The sequence below is a fragment of the Equus quagga genome, chromosome 3, assembly GCF_021613505.1.
Source record: "Equus quagga isolate Etosha38 chromosome 3, UCLA_HA_Equagga_1.0, whole genome shotgun sequence".
NCBI classification, from domain to species: Eukaryota; Metazoa; Chordata; class Mammalia; order Perissodactyla; family Equidae; genus Equus; species Equus quagga.
Window position 1 is genome coordinate 151,610,033 of NC_060269.1, and position 17,939 is coordinate 151,627,971.

General features: G+C 47.2%; 1 protein-coding gene across 5 annotated transcripts in view; it reads right to left on the bottom strand.

Annotated features, from left to right (window-relative positions):
* Positions 1-17,939, bottom strand: part of AFAP1 (actin filament associated protein 1) — a 157,739-nt gene that overhangs the window by 67,393 nt on the left and 72,407 nt on the right. For 4 of the 5 annotated variants that reach the window (XM_046656236.1, XM_046656237.1, XM_046656235.1 and 1 more), the window contains 2 exons: positions 10,668-10,879; positions 6,758-6,937 (listed from right to left, as the gene is read on the bottom strand). In XM_046656236.1, coding sequence (XP_046512192.1) covers positions 6,758-6,937; positions 10,668-10,879 — 392 coding nt within the window. Of the gene's footprint in view, positions 1-6,757; positions 6,938-10,667; positions 10,880-11,752; positions 11,803-17,939 lie in introns of all 5 variants that reach the window. The other variant, XM_046656240.1, reaches the window with a different exon arrangement.

Here is a 17,939-nt window from a genome sequence, read left to right on the forward strand (position 1 = left end):
TCCATTTTACAGATGAGAAAGCTGAGGCACAGGGAAGTTAAGTAGCTCATCCAAGACACAGAGTCAAAAACTGGTGGGGCTGAGGTCAGAACCTAGGGTCCGACTCCAGTCTGTGCTCTAGCGATAGTCTCTCTACACAGACCTGGCTCACGGCCTCCTCCTGGCTTGTTTAGATTTATTACACTGAATTTCAGAAGCAATTATAAAAATCAAGTAAAACTTTACTCAAGATGGCTTTGGAAGGCCATTTCCCTTAACTGCCTGCGTGACCGCAGAGCCAGTTGGACGAGGTATCTTAAACCCTGCCTCTCCCGGGAGGCTATCCATCACTGGACAACGAGAGGCTGCACCAGAGTGGCACCCACTGAACCTGGCTCTGCCTCAGCCCTCCGGGAGGCTCCTGAAAAAGAGGTCTCTGAGCAAAGAACGTGTACGAAAAAGGCAAAGGACAGAAACAGACGTTCACAGAAACAGCGATACAACTGTAGGCTCTTACACCCCATAAAAAGATACTCAGTGCCAGTCATAATAAGAGAAATCCAACTAAAACTAGACTAAGATACCATTCTTCCCCCATCAGACTGGCAAAAATTCAGTTTGATGACACACTCTGCTGGCCAGACCATCGGGGAAAGACATCGATACACTGATGGAGGGAGGGCAACCTGGAAAACCTCTTCTGAAGAGTGACTTGGCCATATATCAAAATGACAGATGCTTGAGGGCCTACAATGGAAAAAAGAAAGTCTCTTCAACAAATGGTGTTGGGAAAACTGGACAGCCACATGTAAAAGAATGAAGATCGATCATTCTTTTTCACCATTCACAAAAATAAACTCAAAATGGATCAAAGACTTAAAGATTAGGCCTGAAACAATAAGTCTTCTAGAAGAGAATATAGGCAGTACCCTCTTTGACATCAGTTTCAAAAGAACCTTTTCAGACACTCTAACTCCTCAGATGAGGGAAACAATAGAAAGAATAAACAAATGGGACTTCCTCAGACTAAAGAGTTTCTTCAAAGCAAGAGAAAACAGGATTGAAACAAAAAAACAGCCCACTAATTGGGAAAAAATATTTACAAGCAACTTATCCGACAAAGGATTAATATCCATAATATACAAAGAACTCACACAGCTTAACAACAAAAAAACAAACAACCCGATCAAAAAATGGGCAGAGGACATGAACAGACATTTCTCCAAAGAAGATATAAGTATGGCCAAGAGACACATGAAAAGATGTTCATCATCCCTAATCATCAGGGAAATGCAAATCAAAACTACACTAAGATATCACCTTACACCCGTTAGATTGGCAAAAATATCCAAAACCAAAAGTGACAAATGTTGGAGAGGTTGTGGAGAAAAAGGAACCCTCATACACTGTTGGTGGGAATGCAAACTAGTGCAGCCACTATGGAAAACAGTATGGAGATTTCTCAAAAAGTTAAAAATAGAAATACCCTATGACCCAGCCATCCCACTACTGGGTATCTACCCTAAGAATCTGAAATGAATCCCAAGAATCCCATGCACCCCTATGTTCATCGCAGCATTATTTACAATAGCCAAGACGTGGAACCAACCTAAGTGCCAAGTAACTGATGACTGGATAAAGAAGATACGGTATATACACACAATGGAATACTACTCAGCCATAAAAAAGGACCAAATTGTTCCATTCGCATCAACATGGATGGACCTGGAGGGTATTATGTTAAGCGAAATAAGCCAGACAAAGACGAACTCTACATGACCCCACTTATAGGTGGAAGTTAACACATAGACATGGAGAACCGATTGGTGGTTACCAGGGAAAAGGGGGGGGTGGAGGGAGGGCACAAAGGGTGAAATGGTGTGCCCACAACATTACTAACAATAATGTACAACTGAAATCTCACAAGGTTGTAATCTATCATAATCTTAATAAAAAAAAAAAAAATGACAGATGCTTATAACCTTCATGTAAGCAATTACTCATCCTGGGAATTTAGCCCACAGACTAGCAAAAGTGTGAGATGATGTATGCACAGGGTTAATCATTTTAGAACTGTCTGTCACATTAAAAGATTGAAAACAACGCAATAGCCACAAATAGGAGACAGGTGTTTTTTTTAAGTATGGTCTGTTTATACAATGAAATGCTACGTACTGTAAAAAAGAAAAAGGAAACGCTCTATTCTCTAAATTGGAAAGATTTCCAAGATACTTTGTTTAGGCAGAAAAAGACAAGGCGCAGAACACCGTACCTCTTCTGAGGGCTGGGGTGGGGGTGGGGGGGGGTGGTAATTAAAATCTGCGTTTCTATTTGCTTGCATGTACACAAAGAAATTCTGAAAGGATTCACACAAAATGATTACTCACATACATTGCTAGTAGAAGGATAATTGTACAAGCAAACTTGGAAAACAAATTGTCGAGACCTAGTAATGCTGAAGATGGGCGCGTTGCAAACCCAGCCATTCCAGGGTGAGGTCTCCATCCCAGAGAGATGGCAGCACGTGAGCCCAGGGACGAGAATGCTCACGCAAACACCGCCCGCTATCGTGAGAGAGCGCCAACACACTCAACGCCGTCAACAGGAGAACAGACATGAACAAACTGGTGGGAAGAGCAGCTGCAGGATCCGTGCAGTGTGAAGCTGTTTACACGGGAATTTTAACCCATGAAAAACAGTATCATTTCTCGTTTCTGAGTACATAACATATGCAAGAAAAAGCACTTTTTTAAAGCATACCTACATAACAATAAAGACCAAATTCAGGATAAAATTTACCTTTGATGAGGGAGAGAGAATCAAATAGGCGAGGCAGGTTTTAATTGCATCTGTAGCATTTTAGATCTTGAAAAGAATAAAAGATATATAGTTTTAAAAAAAGTGATTCTTAGGTCCTTAATGAATCTGAATCACTGGGAATCTATGTTTTTAAATCTCTAGGTGATCTGATAAGGCAGCCCCGATCCAATGACAGCATCTGGAAGAAACTAAACTAGGCCATCTCAGGTCTCTGCCGGTTTTAATTTCTTTCTTTTTTTTTTTTAAAGATTTTTTTTTTTTTCCTTTTTCTCTCCAAGCCCCCCGGTACATAGTTGTATTATATTCTTCGTTGTGGGTCCTTCTAGTTGTGGCATGTGGGACGCTGCCTCAGCGTAGTTTGATGAGCAGTGCCATGTCCGCGCCCAGGACTCGAACCAACGAAACACTGGGCCGCCTGCAGCGGCGGAGCACGCGAACTTAACCACTCGGCCCCAGGGCCAGCCCCTCTGCTGGTTTTAAAAAAATTAAACTTCCATAACTGATTGACTAAAACTAGCTCTGTCATCTGACGTTCATTTCTAGTCAAGCCTTCTTAGTTTCTTGTACTGTAATGTATAACGAAAGTAAAGTACAAACATTAAAAAAAGTAATTAATTTAACTCCTCAGGAAAAGATAATTTACCATGTATTATTTACTTCCCTTTTAAGAAATACCAGCAAATGCTAAAGAAGGTTCTTGCAATTAAGCTCCCTCAACAAATGGAGAATCGGTCTATAATGAGCCGAGTGCCTCTGATCTATAAGTGTCTCACATTTGGAAAATAAGATGTAAGATTATTTCACTCCAACAGCATCCGGCATCTTGAAAACATTTTGTCTTTGTCTATTTGTGAGCTGTACTGTCAGCTCCACCCATTTCCCAATGAAATAGTAAAATCCAATGACACTCTAGATGACTTCACATTAGGCCAATGTCATTAAGAAGGGAGCTGTTCTTTAGCATGCATGAAATACTCAATACACTCTAAGAGTAGAGGGAAAAGAGAAGAGAGCCCAGGTTTCTGAGTGGACTTCTTGGTTCCCCAGTAGGGACAGACAAACACAAGAATGCAGAAGGCTGGGTACAGGTGACCAAGAGTGGGGCCAGGTGAAGGAAGCAGACCATGAAGAAAGCTCCTCGTTTGTCTCATCCTTCTTTCCTTCCTTACTGAAGGGATGGCGCTAAGACCAGAGAAGTGAGGAGTACAAGAGAAAGTGTCAGCTGGCTCAGCAGAATGAATATGAAGTGTGAAGCTGGCCCCCTCTGAGGTCAAGTCCCAGCTCCATCACCCGCGGTCTCTGCATCACCCCACCTGCCGAGCCTCGGTCTCTCACCTGTAAAATGAAACAGCTCATAGCAACACCTTTCTCAGGCCGCTGCTCTGAGGATCAAGAGAGAAGGATGGTGGAAAGGAACTCTGGGAACAGTAGTGGTTTACATGTAACATGTGAGAGTTCTGTGTCTGGAAGGCTAAGCAAGCTCAGCAGGAGAAATTCCCCATCACAGGATTCCTTCTGAAAAAAGAAATGCTCTGCTCAGTCTCCCAGGACACGGATATGAGAACAGCCACGTCTAGGTATTCCGACCGGCCGACAGACACAATCATTGTTATCATCAGTCTGCCCTTTATATTTCCCTGGGGAATAAGAGGGAAGTGAGGCTTTGAATTTTTTTTTTTTGAGGAAGATTAGCCCTGAGCTAACATCTGCCCCCAATCCTCCTCTTTTTGCTGAGGAAGACTGGCCCTGAGCTAACATCCGTGCCCATTTTCTTCTACTTTATATGTGGGAAGCCTGCCACAGCATGGCTTGACAAGCGGTACAGAGGGTCACGCCCAGGACCCAAACTGGGGAACTCCGGGTTGCTGGAGCAGAGAGCGCAAACTTCACCACTGCGCCACCGGGCCGGCCCAAGGCTCAAGGTTTAATGGACACTTGCACATCGTGAGAACCATTGGTATAAAATGTTTCATCAGGTTCCCCACCTCCTCCCAATCCTCTTTTCAAAGCAGGTACTAGCAAGCAATGATGGACTAGACGGTTTGGCTCAATCTGCCTGATGAAGACAATTAGGGAAGTAACATAAAATGCACACAGCATCTTCCCAAGAGCGTGAAAGAGCTATTATCACAGCGAGGAATCACTGGGCCATGATCCAGAAGAAGACGGAAATCCAGAGAGGTCGCCTGGCAGCTGGGGCTGCCTTTGCCACCCCAGAGGAGGCAGCTAAGGGCCCAGGCGGCACCGCTGACAACTCCAGGGGACTAGGGATGAAAGCTGGAGTGCAGGGCATGCCGAGAACGAGGTCTCTGACAAAACACCCACAACTACGATTCGAACCTCAAGGACTGTATCTTGGAGTAAGAGTGAAAATTAAATACAAACCTGCCCTCGAATGGGCTGCAGGCTGAGCTCAAGTTACCTGGGGGCTCTGAGATCTCAAGCCCTGAAATTAGATTAAACTGACTTTGGAGAGCTAATGCTCCCAACCATGTGGCAGAGGCAAATGGCATGCTCTCTGACAGAGGGAAGCACAGTGCTGAGAACCAAGTTATTCCTATAGGGACAACTGGATACCCACAAGAGAAAGAATGAAACTGGACCGCTACCTCACACTGCCTGCAAAAATTAAATCAAAAGGGATCACAGACTAAGTTTAAGAGCTAACGCTATAAAACTATTAGAAGAAAAAAAAATAAGTGTCAATCTTCAAGATCTTGGATTGAGCAATGGTTTCTTAGATACGACACAAAAGGCAATAAAAAGGAATGAACACTGACACATGCCATGATGTGGACGAGGCTTGAGACCATTGTGCTAAGTGGAAGAAGTCAGTCATGAAAGACCACGCAGTGTATGAGCACATCTCCATGAAATGCTGAGAACCGGTGAAGCGATGGAGGCAGAAAGAAAGCAGAGGAGTGGTTGTTCGGGGCTGGGAGTGGGGGGCGGGGATGGGGCAGTGACTGTTAGCGCACTGAGCACGGCATTTCTCTTTGAGGCGATGAAAATGTTCTGAAATCAGATTATGGTGATGGTGGCACAACTCTGTGAACATACTAAAAACCACTGAATCATGAGGGGGAACAGCATGGGATGTGAATTACACCTCAGTAAAGCTGTTCTAAGAAAACTGTTGAAACAATTTTTTCCCAACTGTAACGACCAGCATGACCATCAGAGAACCTGGCACACAAGAAGACAAAATGACGTGAACCAGAACAAGCACAACAGATAACAGAAGCAGACCCAGCAAACTCCACCGAAACCACGGTCCAAACAGCCATGCCTGTTATGTGCTTGTTATGGAGATGAAAGCCAAACAAACGTTCCCAAAAGAAACAACCAGAAACTCTAGAGTTGAAAACTACCACAGTCAGAACTGAGAACCCCGTGAACGGGAACAAACTTAACAGCAGATTCGACACAGCTAAAGATAGAAATAGAGAGCTGGAAAGTAACAAGAAAAAATTAACCAGACTAAAGGGAAAAAAAAGGATATTAAATACAAAGATAAGAAGTAGAATATAGTGAAAAAGTCTAGCATATATTTAAATGTAGTCAGAGGGAAGGGAGGAAGCAGGGCAAAGTTAGACTCTAAGAAAAATGGCTGAAAATTTTTCCTAAAACTTAGAAAGATAACAATCGACAGATTTAAGCAGCCCAGGGAATCCTAAGCAAAATAAATAAAAAAGAATCTACATCCAGACACAATAAAGTGAAACTAGAAAATCAAAGTAAGAGAGAAGGTTCTACAAGCAGCCTGCAAACAGGAGGCAGACCGCCTCTTGAAGACAAGAGTCACAGTAATGACTGAGAATACTCTGCCATCAAAAACAAAGCATTCAGGTTAATCCATGTTTGCCTGTGCTTGAAGAAAATACAAATTAAAACAAAAACAGATCTCAGAAAAAGCTTTGGCAATAAACAAGGCTCAGAAACAAAACCAACAGCTTACCTTCAGCCACTGTTCGGCCTGCTCCTTGCTCTGGACCGCAAGAACAAGCGGGTCTGTGCCTTGCTGAGTAATTTTCAACTCGTGTTTCTTCTTTTTGCTGTCCTTTGGGATATATGTAATGTTGCACCCTTGGAGCGGCAGTTCCATCTGAGGCTGCTGGTCCTTGGAACTTTTATAGCACTGCATTTAACATGACAAAACAAAGTTGGGTTACGAGGAAGTCCAAACAGGACACTGAGACGACTCCAGAATAATGAAAACAGGAGCGCTGTCAAGGCATCTGGAGGTCCTTGAACAGTGAGATGCTCGGAGATTGGAAAATGGACCTGCAGACGCTCAGGTATCGCACACAGAGCACTGCTCCTCCCTGAAGCTCCACCTCCACGTTCGTGAAGATACGTCGACCCAATCAGTTGAGCAGTTGACTGAGCATCTGTGACCTGGCTCAGCAGGAAACAAAACGTCCCTGCTCTGATGGAGCTTCTGTTCTGGTGAAGCATCTTTGTTAAGGTCCACGAATACAACAGATTAGGTTTGTTGAAACAGCTCAGCCCTCACGCGGGCGGACAATTTGGATACTTTATTCTACAACCTATGTCATTTGGTATCCGCCTATCTCATCTCTACCCTCTTTCCGAAAGACAAATGAACAATTTTACTAAGAATATAAATATCAACGCATAATAAACAAAAATGCCTGCAAAGGTTTGTTTTCTGGTTGAGCAGAGGATCCAGAACTCATGCTGTTCCATTTATGCACCGACATTCACTCTGAAGATTTCAGTGCGACCATCCCTGCTTAGCCTAGGTAGGTCTGTAAAACCTACAAACAAATCCTGTGCAGAGGTTTCCCCTGCCCTCTGGTTTAACTGTACTGGTGGGGACCAAAATCTTACCTCCTAATGGAAATATGCGGTCTACAAGTTCAGATATCCGGGTCCCAGCTCTGTTACTAATTTATCTGGGTTTCCGGAAGTTTCTTAAGCTTTCTGAGACTGTTTCCTCATTTGTAACATAGTTATTGCTGTTATTTTACTGAATTACATTAAATTATTAGTAATAATAACATCTGCTACCCATCCCTGAGTGTCAACATTCTATGAGGGGTTTCGTGCACCTCATTTAACCCTCACAGACACCCGTTTGGAAGATTAGGAAACTGAGGCTCAGCTGGTGAAATAACCTGCCCCAGGCCAGGCAAGGGGAAGAGCGGCAGCGCCAGGACCCCCGTCCCAGGCTGCACGAGGGCGAAGCCTGCACCGCGACTCCAGACCCTCTGCTGACGGGGGAACGAATGAACAGAACCTACTTCCAGAAAGGATTATTCTAGAGCCCTTTCCTTTCACAGTTCCAAAACCATGGCTCCTGAGTGGCACATGTATGGAATACACACACTTTTTTTAAAAATTCAACCAATGGTTGCCCTGTCTAAAAAGGAAGGAAAAAACACACCAAAACCAATTAACTTCAGATTGTTATGAATGTCACTGTTCATCAGATTTTTCACAGTCTCAGCAAGTACCAAAAAAAGAAAAAGAAAACTGACAATACTGTGGAAGGAATGAGAAATTTTATAGCTTATAGTTTTCCTCGGGTTAAGTGTCTCCAAATGGATATGTTATCAGCAGTAAGGTAACCTGCAGTCTGGAGGGCCCTGCGGGTGGACCCCCAGGAGGCTGACGATACAACAGAGTAGCGTGCCGGGTTTACTAAGGTGCGCCCCTCAGAGCCACACCTGTAGGGCCGGGGAGGCAGCACGACCAGCAGAGGAAGAAGCATGGCTGCAAGGGAGTTCAAACAAAAGGCCCCAGCAGGCCTGTGCGGGAGCTTGACGGCGCCAGCAGGATTGTGCCAGGAGGCTGGGCCTTCACGTCCTGGCACCGCATGGAACACAGACCCCCTGGGAAGGGCGCACGACCTCGGGTGAGCTGTCTGCAGGCAGCCATCCCTGCAAGGGTGGGACAAATCCTTCAGTCCTGAAGGGGGATCTGGGGACATCACAGTGTCCAGCACAGAGCTGCCAGGCGCGGAGAGGAACAGGTTCTGGAAGTATACACACAAAGGCCACTAATGGTGGTGCCTGTGGGAAGACAGGCAGGGAACATTGTGGGGAGAGCCTGGCTTTCCGTTTTCTGTTTATAGTTTTCTGTACCATTTAAACCTAGAAAGGACTTGCTTTATCACTGTTAACTTTTCTTTTTTTTTTTTTGAGGAAGATGAGCCCTGAGCTAACATTTGTTGCCAATCCTCCTCTTTTTGCCAAGGAAGACTGGCCCTGAGCTAACATGTGTGCCCATCTTCCTCTACTTTATATGTGGGACGCCTGCCACAGCCTGGCTTGACAAATGGTGTTAGGTCCACACCCGGGATCCAAACCAGCAAACCCTGGGCCACTGAAGCAGAACGCATGAACTTAACCTCTGCACCACAGGGCTGGCCCCTTCTTCATGTTTTTAATTCTTTCTTTTTAGTTTTTTAAAATGTCAACAGGAGTCATCTGGGAAGTTGGATCATAGGTCATTTTTTAACAAAAAAAGCTCATAATAACAATAACTAACTTGGATTCTGTGTTTTATCGGAGAGCTCGCTCTCACACGGTTTTCCACTAATTTCTTCATAACTATTTACAACTGCTCTAAACAGCAGGTGTTATCACCCTGGTTTTGAAGGTGGGGAATCTGGTGGGAGACGGAGGCAAAGGGAGGGAAAGCCGTGGAAGGGAAGACAGCAGCGGGCGAGAAGGGAGCGCTGGCAGGGAGCGAGGACGGGCACCCCACGCACAACGCGCTTCCCTTGGTGCATTTTCAAACTGCTCTTTGAAATGGGAGCCGACTGTATATTTTTAAAACATTCATATAATATATCCACATCTTGTAGCCATTATGTCGGATTATAAATAAGGACCATATTAATCTTTTAAACCTTTTTTTTTTCATTCTTTAAAATTCCCCCACAGCATCATTTTTGGCATATTCTAAATTTGGGAGAAATTCAGGCCACACATGTGGAAAAAATATGTACTCTCATTGTTAAAAAAAAAAAGAACAAAACCATTAATTAAAAAATATGCAGTGTCCTAAGAATCTAGTAAAATAAAATTCCCACAATTCACAGATGAAACGATAAAAAAAGGGTTCTCTGTCATCCGCTCCAGTAAAGTGTGATATATAACATCATAAATTCTCATGTGTTCTGTTTTAATGATACAATTTTTTTTCCTGAGGTTAATCTGAAGAAAAAGCAAAAAGCAAAAACATACTCTAGAATTCCTAATTCCAACAATGAAGCAGGGTTTCTAAAGCTGGAGAGGAAGGAAGGAGGGGGAAGGCGGGCTGACGTCCCACCAGCCTCCCGGGACAGGCCCCGCGGGAATAACACCTACAGCAAAGGGTCTGCGTGCTCCCATCTCCACTCCTCTGCCACTTACCCCATCGCCCTTCCACCTCTCAGATTTAAGGGAAAAAAAAGAATCAGCCTGCAGCTTTCCAAAAGAATTTCCCTTCCTGGCCACTCTTTCCCTCCAAACCTCGCCCGGCCTGCCTGTCCCACTTCCATGACCTGGCTTTGAGGAATCCACTGACTCACGACAAATGAGAAAATCCATCTGACGACGCCTGGCAAGTCCGAGCATGTGCATTTCCACGGACACAAACCGCAGACACTGCCTGCTGTAGGGGGCTGACGAAACCAGCGGCATGAAAGATGCCGTCACCTCAGCCAGCGCTCGCCGGCGGCCTATTTCGGGCCAGCGCCTGACCGCTGTGAGCTCACCGGGAGGCGCTGGGGGTTGAGTGCTTCCCTTTCCTCCTCACTGAGGTCATCGGTTGCCTGGATGCAAACACCATCAAGCCAGACCGCCGACAAAATCCTACGGGCTTTACCCCAGGGCAACCAATTCACAACGCTTTACCAGTAGCTTGGTGTCTTTGATGACGCAGAGTAACTTGGTCCACTGGCCAAAGCGCTTCTTCCGCAGCAGGAAGGCACAGATCTTGGCGTCCTTCACCAGGTCCATGGAAGCCTCTTCGGACGGCCACTGGTGTCGCGTTTTCTTCCCCTTTCCATCCTCCTCCTCTTCATCATACGATTCGTAGGAGCTACTCATCGCATCTGAGTCATAATCTGTAGGCAGGAAGGAAGGAAGGAAGGAAGGAAGGAAGGAACAGGGCCAGGTTACAAAAATCTTATCTGCACGCTTACCTGCGGGCTCAAGGGCACATTATTACATCATTCAGTGAGGAAGGGCTTTCTGCATTCAGTGTGCTGGGGGAACGTTAATTAGTAAAAATGGGAAAAAATAACAGACTTGGGAAGTGGAAACTCAACACAATTTTTACACGGAAGTCACTAGGAATTCTGTATTTACAAAGACCATTTAAGACTGTTGAACCCGGGCTGGGCACTCTGCAGACCCGGCCTTATTGAACCCTTGCCACGTTCTCGCGGGGGAACATCATCCCCGTCCTGCAGCGCCTTCCACCAAAGGGAACCCTGGCCCAGAGAAGCGCCCAGCTCTCCACACCACACCTTCATGTTACAGTTCTTCCTAGTCAGCACTGTCCTTGTCCCTGGGGCATCGCCACACGCACAAGCCCTTCCTAAGGTCCAAGAGCCAACCGTAGGCCGCCCATCCCCTTCGGCCATCCTTGGGACGTTCGGAAATATTTACACCCATCTTTCTTGTTCTGTGGTGCATTAACACCCACATACCAGGTTATTTTTGGTTTCCCCAATATATCGCTTTCTCTCTACCTCCAGGTCTTTGCACCTGCTGCTCCCTCACACCAGCCTCCCGCTCATCCCACTCATGCTCCTGCCCATGCCTCAACAGATGCTCTCATCTTTCGTGATCCCACTTACCGTCACCTCCTCCACAAGCCCCCCTGAATCACAACATGTCCTGCACTGGACTGAGCTGTGCCCCCAACTTCACGTGTGGAAGCTCTACCCGCGGTGTGACCGCATCTGGAGATCAGACTGTTAGGAGGTACTTACAGTCAAATGGGGTTATATGGGCAGGGTCTTAATCGGATAGGACTGGTGGCCTAGAAGAGGAAGAGAGAGAACTCTCGCTCTCTCCTGGCCACGTGAGGACACAGGGAGAAGGTGCCTGTCTGTAAGCCAGGAAGAGAGGCCTCACCAGAACTGGACCTTGCTGGCACCCGAATCTTGGATCCAGCCCCCAGAACTGTGAGGAAATAAACGTGTATTCTTGCGCCACCCAGTCTGCGGGATTTTGTCATGGCAGTCTGAGCTGGCTAGACCCGGGTGAAATGCTGCTCCTCTGTGCATCCATGCCACCCGAGAACAAACACACCCAGTGTACTGCCATCACCATTTGCCATCTGTCCCCAACACCAGGCCATAAGCCCCTCAGGGGAGGGAGACCACCTTGCTGGATGTGATTGTCCCAGAATGTAACTAATGGCACAGGGCAGGTGCACAAATATTTGTAAAAGGAGGAACTATTAGATAAGCTTGTACTCACAAAGGCCTCAGAAAGATGGCTGGCAAATTAAAAGTGTTTAAAATGAATACCAGTGACTGTCAGTATTATTGCTAATTTCAGCCCTGCTGGATGATAAGCTCCTTCAGGCAGAGTCTGATTCACCTTGCATTCCCCTCAACCCCAGGACACACATGGAATACGTTCGCTTTTCAAAACATATTTGAGGAATGAACACCTAAATGACGAAGGAATGATAGCTAAGAAGAAACTACCGCTAAAGCAGTTGGTTGCACAATTCAGCAGAAGCGGCAGGAATGGCATACAGAACAGAGTTCACATTTTCTCACTCATGGCATGCTAGGCTATAACTTGTACTCAATGGTCACTTTAATTTTCTCTCAAAGACTCATTACTAAGAGGGAGGAATAGAAAGATGGGAAGTTTAAGTTAAATTTTAAACCATGAAAAAGAGGTCAATGAAGGATCTTAAGCAAGAAACTACAGTGACTGAAGAGATAACTCTGGCAACAGCATTGAGAATGGGCTGAAGTTGGGGTGACAGAGAGACGGGGAGCAGTTAAGAGGCGTCTGCGATAAGGTTGACTAGGATGCTGACCGTGCCAAGAGGAACATGAGGAGGGGTGACTGGAGCAGTGGCTACGGACCTCGGTTACGGATCACTGGGGAGTGACTGAGACAGAACAGTCCAGATTCCCCTTCTGTGCTGCTGCACATGAACCCTCGCACCCCGCAGCCAGGCTGCTCTTGTCATCTCCGCACCCTCCCCAATCCCAACGCGCAGGCACACACACACACACGCCCCACACACCAGCATCTACGTCCACCCAACGCTCCCGTTTAATGTGGTAGCCACGGGTGGGCATTTAATTTCAAATTCGAATTAAAGTTAAAGAAAACTAAATATCCAGTTCCTCAGTTGCACTGACCACATTTCAAGTCCTCAGCAGTCCCTGGTGGCCACGTGGATGCTGTACTGGAGAACGCAGACAGAGAGCAAGTCCATCGTTGCAGAAGTTCTATCAGACGGCGCTGGAGGCGACTAACACCCACAATGCAGTGAGACATGCCACAGAGAGACAGGCCGAGGAGCAGAGCATGCGTGGGACACAGCAAAGACTGAAGACAACACTTCTGATCTACAGCTTTTATGAGTCATTGCCAACCAGGCAGAAAAGTCTAGAAGGAGGAAGATAATGAGCAAAAGCACTGGAAAACATCAAAACATTTAAAAATAGAGTGGATCCTTTCATTTTTCAATAGTATTTACGTGACTGCCACAGAAGCCAAGTCAGTGGCTGCCTCTGAGGGGAGGGGAGCTGTGATGAGGAGGGGACGTCGGGGGCTTGAGGGGTTGACAACGTTCTATTCTTGACCTGGGTCATGGGTCACAGATGTTTCGCTTTCTGATAAGTCATTAAGCGTACATTCACATTGTATGCATTTTTTGGCAAATACATTATATTTTACAATAAAAGAGTTTAGCATGGCTGGAATGGAGGTATGTGGAGGGAAGTGGTCGAACATGACACTGAAAACACAGGTGGTGGCCAGACTGTGAAAGGTGAGGTGCTACCCTCTGACCCCATGTAAGCAGAGACTTAAGATGGGCAACGGACAAAACCGTATTTTTTAGGAAGATCCTGTTCACGGCAGCTTGGAGGACCATGAATCCCTCAGTGCTTAGCTCGCTTTCTAAAACAAAAACTTCAGTAAATATTTAATGAACAAGTGAACAAAAGCATTAAGGAATAAATTGGTTATAAATGGGAGAACCACCTTTGATTTCATCGATTCAACAAATATTTATTGAGCACTTACTGTGTGTCACGCAATATTGTTTATTCTTATATCTATATGCCGGGATCTGAGATCAAGCTTTGAAAAGCCGGGGGCTGCTTCCAATTTACAAAGGGCTTTCACAGCCATCGTCCTGCTGGGCCTCTCAGTCACCCAGAGATGGACACAGAGCAGCATCCTTATTTCAGGGGAAAGGAAGAATGATGCTGGAAGACCAAGTAACTCACGCCCGACCACATCCCTGACGAGTGACAGAGCCAAAACGTGACTTCAAATTGACAAAGGAGACCATGCCCCCAGCCGCCCTTTGCCTCCTCGGGAACGGGCTGAGATGCACAGCTGAGAGTGACAGCAAGTCCACGTTCCGCCTTCTTCTGAGAGAGCAGGACTGACGGGTTCACTTTCGGAAGAACGTCAGCCATCTGAACAGGAGACAGAGCAGTCAGGAGGCACAGCCGGGCCTGCAGGAGACCAGCTCTCTGACAGGTCGCTTCAGCGGTTACCCAACAGAGGAGCAGAACCCCTCATTCCTCGTGCCGTGTACCTCCTGGGGGCTCCACCAGAACTTCATGGAGTTTACTGTCTGGGGTGGGGGTTTGGATTACATTAGGGGGTAATGAGGGCCCTGTGAAAAATTAAGACAGACGGAACGGGGAGGAGGGGAAACAATCACTGAGGCCTTCAGCCTGTGCAGCAGGCGTACAGGCGATCTCGGGGAGAAGGACGGAGGGCACGGGCAGAGAGGGTGTTGACTAGAAAGTGGCAGCCCGTGGCATATCCCGGCGTCCATGCACACGTCCACACCTCACGTGGAATGAGGAAGCAGAACAAAGAGCCAGCGAGAGAACTGGGGGGATCCTTCTAAGTGACGCTGCCGGTTAGGAAATGCGCTTCTCCACCAGGAACTATTCTCGTGGGCAGGAAGTGCTACCATCGTGCGGTTCTGATGAACTAAAGAATGTTCCCATCAACTATCACAGGTCTCCCTCGGGATCCCAAAGTTCACTTTACGCCGCTTCACTTTCACAAAAGACCCACATTTGGGCCTGCTTTCGGTAACCGAAAGAAACCCGATGAGGATTTTCACTTCTTTGAAAATGGCATCCAGCGTTTGTTTTGTAGCCAGCCATTACAGAGACAAAGCCCCAAGCATACTGTCATACTTCAAGGCTTCCACAGCAGCCACAACAGATGACAGACCTTGACCTTTGACATGGAGGCAGGGAGACATGGAAGAAGGTGTAGACATCAGAGACCCGCCTGCCCGGATGGATTCAGACATGATGAGATGTTAACAGAGGACCCTCCTCTCTCCTACAGCCCCGTCTCCTGTACCTCCCACCGCCCCAACCTCTGACGACTCAGCCTAACACATCACCACCACCACCACCTCTCAGCCTCCCAGGGAGCCCACTGCCTTCCCGACCCTGGGAAGTGAAACCTCATTTCACCTTTCTAGGGGCTGTGCAGTCATCGCACCGCTGCTGCGTCTACACTAGGTCAGCGTGACTTCAGCATTTACTTGTTATTTGGTATGACTCGGTAGGTTATTTTTGGGTCTGGGAACACTTGAAAATTTTTCCCACATAAATTAATGGTAATTGCTTCTTTGTTTTACACCATTTTGGCTTACGAAGGGGTTCATAGACACACTACTTTGAGATAGTGGGAGAAACCTGTATTTTTAACTATAAAACATTAAAATTTTTATTTTGGACATATACCATACCCCATGAAGTGAGAAATGGCATTTCACCCAGTTACCCTTGAGGAGAGAGAGGGAAAAGGACAAAGAAAGAGTGAAACTAGAAAACTGAAAATGAGATGAAACATAAACCTGAATCCAAAAAACTCAACAAGGGCTGCATCAACTTTGTCTGCGTCAACGTAGCTGAGCGGGAAGCACGGTCCGCAGAATTCCCGAGCTGTGCAGGCCGCGTTAGGCCAGCCACAAGAGAACCCTGTGAGAGGCCGGAAGGGGTGGCAGCGTCACGCTCTGAGGATCGGCGGACGGCAGAGGCGCTGCGGATGCTCGGGCGTGTTTCCACTATCTGTCGGCCTGCCCTGCTGGCCCGGAGCTGCCCGACCTGCGGCTGGACCTCCTCCTTTGGTGGCTCAGACCTGGACGGGTACACGCACAAGTCCATCGCCAGGAGCACCAGCATCTGCTGCAAGTCGCCGAGTGTGGAGGGAGTCCAGGATGGACAGGCTGCAGTTTGTCCTTGCAGATCTGTGCATCCTTGACCTCACCCCACTTCAAGTCCAGCTTTTCATCCAGGCTGCCCTTCCAACCAGATCCACAGGCAGGAGCCTTCCACCGACTTCTTCAACAGCTCCCATAATTGTCTGAGGTCTAACCCCCATGATAAGCCTTCTATTCCACCTCAGAGTGGTTCTGCTGCTCTGATCAAACCTTGTTATAAAAATCGGTAATGAAGGCCTTTGACAGGCTTTTATACGTGAAGCACAGTGCAGACCCTTAGGATATCGGAGCACAGCTATGCCAGCCTCTGACAATAACTATTTTACTTTTGAGAAACTGCTTTTGGCTCACGGATGCCCTCACAGAGTCTAAAGGCTTGAGCATGGGGCAGCAAGTTATGATGCAACCTGAGCTGCCCACATGGACCCCAGGCTGTCTGATCCATCAGGGAGCATTCAGCCAGCACATCAACACAGTCTGCATCTCCACCGGGCCCAGAAGACGTAAGGAAGGTAGAGAAGCAAGCAGTTCAGATGCCCACGGCCCCTCCTCCTCTCAGCTCTGACTCATGGCCTAACAGTTCAGTTGGACGGTCAACACTTGAGAGGAAGCAGTAGCAAGGAGGTCTGCAAAAGAGGTTGTGAGCAGACCTCTACACAGGCTCAGGATGTAAGTATCTGCACATCAGCTGAGCGCTGAGCAAAGAGCCCTCTCAGCAGAATATCTTCAAACGCAGGTGAGAAACACGACCCATTATATAGATGTGGGTCAGCTTCTTTCCCCAGACTTCTTGTCAAACGGACTCATGTACAACGGCCACAGCGGCATGGATGGAGGTCACGCACGGGACTCAGCAGCATGGACTTCAGCCACGAAGCATCACCTGGCTCCCGCACTTGGAGCGTTTTCCCAGCACATGAGCTGCTCCTTGGGGAAGCAGCCAGCCACCTAATAACAGGTGGTTCCCACTGGACCACTTCCATCATGGAAGGGGCAGCACCTGATTCTCACTGGAGGCGATAACTCAAGTAAATTCGCCTCCGCTGTCCACAATGCTCCTGCCAAAAGCACCGTCCATGGTCTCACAGAACACCCTACTCACCATCATGGGAGCCCACGTCACATTGTTTCTGACCAAGGAACTCGTTTTATAGCAAACGAAGTTTACCGCAATGGGTTTACGCTCATGAAACCCCCTGGTCTTGCCATGTCCTGGTCACCCTGAAGCAGCTGACCCAACAGGCTGGTGGAATGTCCTTTTGAATGTTCAGTTTCAGGACCAGCTTGACTGGGAACACCTTGTGGGGCTGGAGGTGGTATCTTCCAAAAGATCTTCTAGCAGATGCTCTGACGGAGCGGGCTGTTTCTCCCACAGCCGGCATTCGCAGGTCTGGGAATCCAGGGGCAAATATGGTAGCGGCTCCTCTCACTATTACCCCTAGGGATCCACTGACAGAATTTTACCGCCCTTCCTTGAAACGTTGGCCCTGCTGGCCCACAGGTCTTCGTTTCTACGGGCAGAATGCTCCCTCCTGAGGACAGCATAATTGCTCCATTTAACTGGAAGTGGCGACAACAGGCAAAGAAGGGGTTACTGCAGTGACCGGGATGGCTGGTCCTGACCACCAACAAGCTGTGACCACACACTGGGGAAGGAAGACATGCCCGGATCCAGGAGATCCCTCAGGATGCCCCGCCCTGTGACTACAGTC